General features: G+C 42.7%; 1 protein-coding gene and 1 pseudogene across 1 annotated transcript; both read right to left on the bottom strand.

Moving 5' to 3' along the window:
• LOC126493012 (40S ribosomal protein S7-like) overlaps positions 1–454 on the bottom strand; it is an 11,712-nt pseudogene extending 11,258 nt beyond the window's left edge.
• A 5,077-nt stretch (positions 455–5,531) lies between these two features.
• On the bottom strand, positions 5,532–6,469 carry LOC126493011 (olfactory receptor 2AE1-like). Its single transcript, XM_050129755.1, is given in 2 exon segments — positions 5,532–5,936; positions 5,939–6,469. Coding segments are annotated over 2 exon segments (936 nt in total).
• Between the last annotated feature and the right edge of the window lie 3,621 nt (positions 6,470–10,090).

The raw sequence follows: 10,090 nt of genomic DNA, 5'->3' as shown, positions 1-10,090 counted from the left end.
TTAAAGGCCCCAAAATCTTTTTGCATTCCACATTTGCATTTTCATAAGCCAAAGACTCAATCATTATATGTCTTGCTTCTGGGTCAGATATCCTTATTTGTACAGCCTTAGTTAGTCTTTGTAAAAGACCCTGTTTAACTGTGACAAATGATTCCATTCTCTGTCCTGGGTCTTGTACCCTTTCCCAAGCCCTTAAGCCTGCTGTAGTACACATGGAAAGTGTGTTTTCATCCAAATTAGCTTGTTCCTGAGGGTCAGAAAAGAGCCCTTCACCTAGTATTTTATCTAGGGAAATGTCAATTCCCTTCACTTTTTCCTGCTGTTCTAAAAGTCTAGCCTCTTGCCTGAATAAGCATTTCCATTTCAATTGCAGTCCACTCTCAAGTACCGCAGAGCTCAGCTGGAGCCGGTCCAAGGGAGTTGCTCTGCTTGTCGTGGCCCAAGATTTTAGCATCTCTTTAACAAAAGAGGCATGCATCCCAAAAGTCATGACAGCCTGTTTAATTTCTTTGAGGTCATTCATACAGACAGGCTCCCATACATCTTCCTTGATGACCCTAGGGTTTCTGGAACCAATCACCTTCTCTGTTGTTATTAGTGGAAAGGCAGGTAGAGCTGTAGGTAGAGCTTTGTGGAAATTGTCCCGGAGGGATTTACCCACAGATGTAGTTAAAATTTGCCTTTCTACTTTTTGCTCTTCTTCATCAGAATTTAGAAATTCCTCAATCTTTTCAATTCTATTCACCATTGCCTTCTGCAATGTCTGAATCTACTGTCCAGAATTATGTTCCAAAGCCTTCATTGAGGATTCTGAAGTATGAGGTTTGTCCATTAGAGATAATATCTCATCTTTGGACATAATTTTTATGGCATAAACCATGCCTTCTTGTATTGACAATCTTTCTGCCAATCTGTCATAAGCTTTAGACAAAATCCGATTGTCACATTCAGCAGTTTTGATTCTCTCAATTAATATTTCAGTTCCTACAGAAAGGGACTGAAGCTTATGATCCAAATCAGCTGTTCCCTCTTCCATAGTAATGAATTTCTCCTTAACATCAGCCTGTACCTTTTTTAAATTTTGCTCAGTTGATTGAGTCATTTTAAGCAAAGATCTGTTCTCTTCCTGGAGAACTTCAAACTGATTCTTGTTGTCATTCTCATCATGTTGTTTTTAAGCATTCAACCTCTGCCTTAAGAATCCTGGATTCGTCTTGTAAAGACTTTATCATATTTCTATTATTAAACCATATAGTGCCAAGGAAAACTACTAATCCCAGAAGGATCCATAGATGTGGGGTGATAGACACCTCTTGTAAAGTCTCCCACATGGTACAATTAAAAAAACTGTTAAATTCTTGAATGGTAACGTGTTCAGACATTTTATTTATAAAAGAAAATTTTTTTACCTGCAACAACTGGTTCCTGCCAGTGGTGGTCTCTGTGGTTTTGGAGCCTATCTTGGAACTAGCTCTTGTAGACCAGGTTGGCCTCGAACTCACAGAGATCTGCCTGTCTCTGCCTCCCGAGTGCTGGGATTAAAGTTGTGCGCCACCACTGCCTGGCCGGCCTCAAACGGCACCCAGGAGCGTGCTGTCTTAGCTAGCAGGCTACACGCTTGAGTCAGGGGCAAAATAGCCCAACGTTGGATGCCAAAATGTAACGGCGTAAATGAATGCAGACAGATTGTCAAAATATATACAGCTTTAATAGACTTACAGAACCACCATTCTGCGGAGACCAGGAAAGCAGAAGAAGCATCTGGGAGCATGCTCGCCAAATTTATAGGCTAACATTAGCCGGAGGCGAACACGCCCCCTAAGGGGCGGGACTTATCCCTACAAATCTGTAAAATAAAAATTTCTGGAGGCATCACAATCCCTGACTTCAAACTCTACTACAGAGCTACAATACTAAAAACAGCCTAGTATTGGCATAAAAACAGACAGGAGGACCAACAAAAGCCAATTGAAGACTGGATATCAATCCACACACCTACGAACTCCTGATTTTTTATAAAGAAGCAAAAATTATAAAGAAAATAAAAGCATCTTCAACAAATGGTGCTGGCATAACTGGATATCAACACGTAGAACAATGAAAATAGATCCATATCTATCACCATGCACAAAATTCAAGTCCAAATGGATCAAAGACCTAAACATAAAGCCAGCCACACTGAACCTCATAGAAGAGAAAGTGAGAAGTACACTTAAATGCATTGGCATAAGAGACCTCTTCCTAAATATAACCCCAGTAGCACAGACACTGAGAGACACATTTAATAAATGGGACCTCCTGAAAATGAGAAGCTTCTGTAAAGCAAAGGACACGGTCAACAAGACAAAACGACAGCCTACAGAATGGGAAAAGATCTTCACCAACCCTACCTCAGACAGAGGTCTGATCTCCAAAATATACAAAGAACTCAAGAAATTGGTCATCAAAAGAATAAATAATCCAATTTAAAAAAAAAAAAAAAGAGTACAAACCTAAACAGAGAACTCCCAACAGAGAAATCTAAAATGGCTGAAAGACATTTAAGGAAATGCTCAACATCCTTAGTCATCAGGGAAATGCAAATCAAAACAACTCTGATATTCCCTCTTACATCAGTCAGAATAGCTAAAATCAAAAACACTTAGGATAGCTTATGCTGGAGAGGATGCAGAGAAAGAGGAACACTCCTCCATTGCTGGTGGGAGTGCAAACTTTTACAATCACTCAGAAATCTGCAGATCTAACCATAGCTTTATGCCTATTGTACTTGAAATAGTCCCTCTAAAAAATTTTGAAGATTTGGAGATCAGTATGGTGATTTCTCAGAAACTTGGGAATCAATTTACCTCAAGATCCAGCAATACCACTTTTGGGCATATACCCAAAGGATGCAGACCCATACCACAAGGACATTCATTCCACTATGTTCATAGCAGCATTATTTGTAATAGCCAGAACCTAGAAACAACCTAGATGCTCCTGAATCAAAGAATGGGTAAAACAACAACAAAAAAAAAAGTATGGTACATTTACACAATGGAGTACTACTCCACGGTTAAAAAAAAATGACATTTTGGAATTTGCATGCAAATGGATGGCACCAGAAAAAAACATTCTGAATGAGGTAACCCATACCCAGAAAAACAAACATGGTATGCACTCACTCATAAGTGGACATTAGATGCAAAGCAAAGATAACCAGCCTCTATGCCACGACCCCAGAGAAGCTGAGGAACAAGAACCCTAAGAGAGACATATATGGATACCCCAGGAAAGGGGAAATAGACAGAACTTTCTTCTAAGAAAATTGGGAACGTGATGGAGGCAAAAGGAGGGTGGGATGGTGGGGGAGAAGGAGAGAAGTTGGAGGAGAACACGAGGGAATGGGATGGTCAAGATGGGGAAAGGACAGAGAGGGAGAACAAGGAAAGAGACATCTTGATTGTGGGAGCCATTGAGAAACTAGCATGAGACCTGGCACCACAAGGATGACCCCAGCTAAGACTCTAAGCAACAGTGGAGAAAGTGACTGAACTGGTCTTCCCTTGTGATCAGATTGATGACTACCTTGTCATCATAGAACCTTCATCTAGCAACTGATGGAAACAGATGCAGAGATCCACAGTTAAGCACTGGGCAAAGCTTCCAGAGACCAGTCCAAGAGAGGCGGAGCTATAATATCAGCTAAGAAATCAAGACCATGATGGGGGTACCCATAGAAACAGCTGGCCCGAGCTAGTGGGAGTTCCCTGACACTGGACTGACAATGGGGAAACCTGCATAGGACCAAACTAGGTCCTCTGAATGTGGGTGACAGATGTGTGGTTGGGTAGTCTTTGCTGTCACTGGCAGTGGGACCAGGATTAATCCCTAGTGCTTGTACTGGCTTTTTGGAGCCCATTCTTTTTGGAGGGATACCTTGTTCACCTGAACCGTAGATAGGAGCCCCTTGGTCCTGCCTCAAAGTGATGTGTCAGACTTTGTTGACTTCCCATGAGATGCCTTACCCTCTCTGAGGAGCGGATGGGGGGTGGGAGTGGGAAATGTGGGGGAAGTGGGAGTGGGATAGTTATGTAAAATGAGAAAAGATCATTTTAAAAAAATAAATTATTAATTTAATAAATATATTGATTTAACTTAGTCTCAACAGTCAAAAATTCAAAGAAAACACAATAGTATACATAATCCAGACTCTCTGTGCATTTTCCATCTTTACATAGTTTATTTCTTTTATATTACTTTTACTGTCTCTTTAAAGACTTTGTTTTATTTTTTAAAAAATTTCTTTATTTTCAGGGGAGAGCGCGAACGCAGTTTCTATGCATTTAGAGCCTTTTTTGTTTAAGCTTTCTCAGGCTCTATGGAAATTCAAGAGCCTCATGTTGCTGCACCATTTGTAACTGGAGGTTTCTCTCCCTCCCGCCGGTTCCTGAATAACCAGTGTGAAGATTAATATTAATTACAGTTTGGCCAATGGCTCAGGCTTTTTATTAACTAGGTCTTATGACTTAAGTTAACCCATTTCTATTCTATATTTTACCATGTGGCTTATGACTTGCTACTTCACAACTTGCTTCTCCAGTGGCTGCTGGTGTCTCCCTGGTCTCTGCCTTTTTTTCTCCCTATATTTGGTTTGGCTTTCCCACCTAACTATATTCTGCCCTGTCATAGGCCAAAACACTTTTATTCACCAGCCAACAAAAGCAACACATATTTGCGTGCACAGAAGGACATCTCACACCATAGTGCCACTCTCAAGAGTACAAGCACATTCCCATCCGATCACCACAGTGCCTCAATGTGACACTCTTTTGTCAGACTTTACCTATTTTAACTTAATAAAACAATGAATGCAAAAGACCCTTGCTTCACTACCAGACCATTTTTTTTCAGGTTCACTGGCCTCTGTGTGTCTTCTTTACCTTTTTTATTCTCTGTCTGTCTATTTCTGTTCTTATCAGTGGATTTCTATCTATTCTATCTCCCCTCACTGTGTGTGTGTGTGTGTGTGTGTGTGTGTGTGTGTGTGTGTGTGTAGACTAGCGCTCAACCATGGGTGTTGTTCTTCTGGACATACCCACTGTCTTTGAGCCTCCCTGACCTGAAACTGCCCATTAAGACAGGCTGGATAGACTGGAAGCCACAGGCAGCAGCTAGTCTCCACTTCTACAACACTGGGATTATGAGCTTATACCACCGTGTTGGACTCTTTACACAAGGTCTGGGATAGGACACAGCTCATGCTTGCACAACAAGCACCTCACCAACGGAGCTACCACCCTGTATGAACTCCACTAGAGAGATAGTTTGATATTGTCTGCCACTTCTCAAACACCTTACTGAGACATAATGTATGGTATGGCATGCTGGGAAAAATATTATAATAGTGAGATTAGAAGTCAAAATTTCAGTCATGTCCTCCTCAAAGAGCATCAGGAATCTGGATCTTAAAAGTCATAGTGTTTTTCCCTAATCAATGGAAGGAGTATATTCTACCCAGCACTGTATCCAGACAACTACAATTGCAGACCCTAGGCAACAATGTCCCTCCTCAGCACTCTCTTCAGAGCCTTGGCAACATCCTTATTCCTGAGAGTATAAATCAGGGGATTCAGGGTGGGAGTGATGATGCTATAGAAAACAGAACCCACTTTGTCTTGCAATGGAGTGCGTTGGGACCGGGGTCTCATATAGGAGAACATGCAGGCACCATACCAAAGAGAAACCACAATGAGATGAGAACTGCAGGTGGCAAAGGTGTTTCTCTTACTCCCAGCTGAGCGCATCTGCATGACACTGTGCAGAATGAATCCATAGGATGTAGAGACAAGAATGATGGGGAGGAGAAGAAGGACAACACTACAGATGTACACTGTGGTCTCATACAGAGTGACATCACCACATACCAGCTTCACAACAGCAGGATACTCACAGTATAGAAGTGGTGGATGATTCTTGAACCACAGAAAGGGAAGCTCATCAAGATGGATGTGTGGATTAGGGAGTTCACAGATCCACTCAACCATGATATGACAGCCATCATCACTCCCACTCTTCTGCTCATGAGCACATTGTAGCGTAAGGGGTGACAGATGGCAACATAGCGGTCATAAGACATGAGAGCCAGGAGGACACACTCTGCACCACCAAGAGACAGGTACATGAAGTGCTGGGTGGCACAGCCCACAAACGAGATGGACTGCTTGCCAGACAGGTAGTTGGTCGCCATCTTGGGAATGGTTGTGGAGACATGCATGAGATCCAAGAGGGATAGCTGGCTGAGCAGGAAGTACATTGGTGTGTGAAGACGGGGGTCAGCACAGATGAGGAGGATGGTGAGGCTGTTGCCACTCACCGCAGTAAGGAACACCAGCATGATCAGGAGGAAAAGACAAAGGTGGTTGAAGGAGTCATCAAAGAGCCCTTGAAGGATGAAGTCTTCCAGAGATGTCTGGTTCCACCCCCACATGTTCCTTCTTCATCCCCTGAGAGAACCAGGAGAAGACAGGAGTGTGATGCAGAAACACAACTTCAGAAATAAGTCGGGAAAAGAATTTTTTATTCTTTTTTAATTTTCATCAGGTATGGTTATTATGTGTGCAGAGTACTTTACATGCGGACATTATCTTTTTATTATTTTATCTTTATGGATATTTCTCCTGCCTGTATGTCTGTGCACCACATGCATACAGTGCCTGGATGCCAGAAAGGGGCGCTGCATCTCCTGAAACGGGAGTTACAGAAGATCATGAGCCACAATGTGGGTGCTGGGAATTGAATCCAAGTCGTATGGAAAAGTAACCAAGCTCTTAACTGCTGAGTCATCTTTCTAGCCCTCAAATATGGACCTTTTCATACAAGCTTATATTTGTTTCTAATTATTTCACATCCCCAATTATCAAAATAGCTGAATCTTGAAATCATGACCACTCTAAAATCCAAGAATATATAGACTTCTACAAACATTCTGTTATTATGAAATACAGATACATCTAAGTATATAGATGTGTATGCATACGTATTTACGCTGTGTATTGTTTACTTGCTTTTCTTAGTCTTTATTGTTTCACAGTTTTCACACATTTACATGATGTTTTAGTCATTTTCACCCCTTCCTTTCCATACCTTAGTCTTCTCTCTCTCCTACTGGAACCCCCTTTTCTTAAGGAATCTTCCCCACCCCCCACTTTCATATCTTTTCTTTGTATGTGGACCATGGACATCAGGGGGAGTTTATCTGGTGGAGTAAGGACAACTTATCTGTGGCTACACAGCTGAAGAAAATGACACCATTGTTAGTAGTCTCTCTGGCGAGGCCTTTGGGCAGTCCTATCTGTGATGAAATCTTGAGAGGTCCAACCTTATGCAGATCTTGTGGGTTCCTTATTAGTTATTTTATCATACACTGCAACTCCAGAATTCCAAGCAGTTTGGTAATCTTACACATGCATCTGGTTATAATGGGTCATATTGAAAAATATCGCTCTCACCTGACATGGAAGCTAGGTAAGCAATTTATACGCAGCTGTTAGATTAGTCTGTGTGATGGGGCAGCCTGGGGGAGATAGCTCATTTGGTGAAGTTTTGTCCAGGCCAAAGGATCCGAATTCAATCCCCAGCATCTAGACGAGAAAATGCTTGATGTGGCAACACCGACTGGAGAGACAGAGGCAGGCAGATCCTTGAAAATGGCTCACCAACTAGCCTAGCCTAGGCAATGAGGCCTAGGTCCCAGTGAGAGTTTTGTCTCAAAAACCAAGATAGATTGTTCCTAAAGAATAGAACCTGAGGTTGTCCTCTGACCACCACACTGAAACACACACACACACACACACAAACACACGTAAATGCTTGTGCAATCTCATGCATGTACACACATGCAAACTATAAGATGGGAAATCAGGAAAGGAAATCATCCAAAAGAATATCAGTTAAAAGACAGATCAGAACCAACAAACATGCTCTGTAATCACACAAAACCCAATGTCTTCCTGCCTCTGGAATCTATGGTGGGGCATGTTGCAGGATTTGGGAAAATTCTTAATGGATCTTAGTGCACTCGACCATCTCAGAAGTCGAACTATCTAAAAAAGGATGCTGAAAAACATAGACCATTCCAGAACCAGGTGTTGCTCTACACCAGTTAGGAAAGAAACACATGAATAAACTAAAAGTGACTTGTTTCCTTCCTGTCCCTACATGTTCCAGGAATGTCCTCTGTGATGGATCATTTAGCCAGAAGCACACAAAAAAAAATGACAATTGGGAAATGTAACTCATCCAGCCAAGCTGACATTATAGAAACTCCAGAGTTCATCCAGCTGTTGATGTGGGACACACACACACACACACACCTTCCATAATGCTGAATCTCCAAATGAATATACTATCACACACCCAAGCTCAAGCTGACCCTTTGCCCAGAGGACTACACAACATCCATTATTTCTATGTTGGGTGCCATGAACTCTAATGGAGTCAAATGCCCTATTTATAACCTAATTTTTTTATTTTGCTTGATATGCATGCATTACAATCACATGAGGGGTTGGAGAAATAGCTCAGTCAGTAAAGGGCTGGCTACACAGCAAGTCCAGTCCCCAAAAACCCACATCAAAAAGACAGGAGTAGGACTGTGAGACTGTAACCCCAGCCCTAGGAAAGTGGAGACAGGCTTTCCTGGGCCCACTAGCTAGCCAGCCAGTCTAGTTGAACCAGTGACCCCCCTCTACCCTGGATCAGTGAGAGACTTTGTACCAAAATCACAAGGCAATAAAGCAGAAGACACATGACATTGATTTCTGACCTCCACAAGCACACACACATACACACACACACACACACACACACACACGGCTTTCCTTTTTTTCTTTTTTTTTTCTTTTCGGTTTTTCCAGTCAGGGTTTCACTGTAGCTCTGGCTGTCCTGAGCTATAGACCAGGCTGTCCTCAAACTCACAGAGATCCATCTGCCTCTACCTGTCAAGTGTTGGGATTAAAGTCATACGCCCCCATCGCCCAGTGAACACATAGAATTATCCACAGAATGAATCATCCTATTTTAAGAAAAGGTAAGGCATTCTACGGTCATCAGGCCCCCTTTTTCTCAGGCACTCTTATCAACTCTCAATAAATCTATCAGTGAAGCAACAAAGATAAATATTTCACATGAATTTAAATGGACTTCTGCTCACCATGGCCGAGCTGACCAAAGCCAACACTGATGACCCAGTCTGACAGCAACCAAGGTCACCATCAAGTTCCAATGTGGCCCCATTCTCTAGGTAAGCATGTGGCTAAGTGGTAGCAGACTGGTGCTCAGTGCGGAAGGGACAACCCTTTCTTCTTACCACAGGAGACGCTTTTTCTCTGGACTCACTTCCCATGTCTGCTGCTCTGCTGCCAAAGTGCCCTCCTACAGACACATGATTGCCCACAGCTTTGGTACTCCATGCCACATCGCTCCTGACCAGAGAGCTCATTTCACAGAAGACCAAGTGTGGGAACTGGCTGATGCTCAGGGGATTTATTAGTCCTGTGGGGCGGGGAGGGCTAGGCAGTACGTGTAAGATACGTTGATGTGGATACGCACTTATGAACATGGAGGCCAACAGTCAACCTCAGAAGCTCCTCAGGAGCCATCCACCTTGTAAAGACAGACGGGGACTCTTACTGGAGCCCAAGGCTAGCCAGTTGGGCTAAGCTAGAAATCAGCCTGTTTCCAACTCCCTAGTGATGGGTCATAAGCACGTGCTACCACCATAATTTGATGTGAGTTCTGAGGATCAAACTCAGGCCCTCAGTCTTGTGCAACAAACCCTTTATTGACTGAGCCATCACCACAGCCCTTCATCAGTCTTACTATGGGACCTTCTGTTTCCTGATACAAGTAGTCTAATGGACTGATGGTGTCTGCTAAGACTCAATTATCATGACTGCTAAAGCAATGCCTTGTCTTGCAGGCACTGTCATCTGGAATAAGGCAAATACTCTACTGAGTTATACTTCTGTTTCTCTTACAACACAGATTCACAGAACCAGACTCCAAGGACTCAGTGGACACAAAGAGGAATGAGTCCTCTCACTATAAG

The sequence above is a fragment of the Alexandromys fortis genome, unplaced genomic scaffold (assembly GCF_014885135.2).
Source record: "Alexandromys fortis isolate MF-2015 unplaced genomic scaffold, M_Fortis_MF-2015_v1.1 scaffold_306, whole genome shotgun sequence".
Taxonomy (NCBI): domain Eukaryota; kingdom Metazoa; phylum Chordata; class Mammalia; order Rodentia; family Cricetidae; genus Alexandromys; species Alexandromys fortis.
This window is presented reverse-complemented; position numbering and strand designations above follow the sequence as displayed.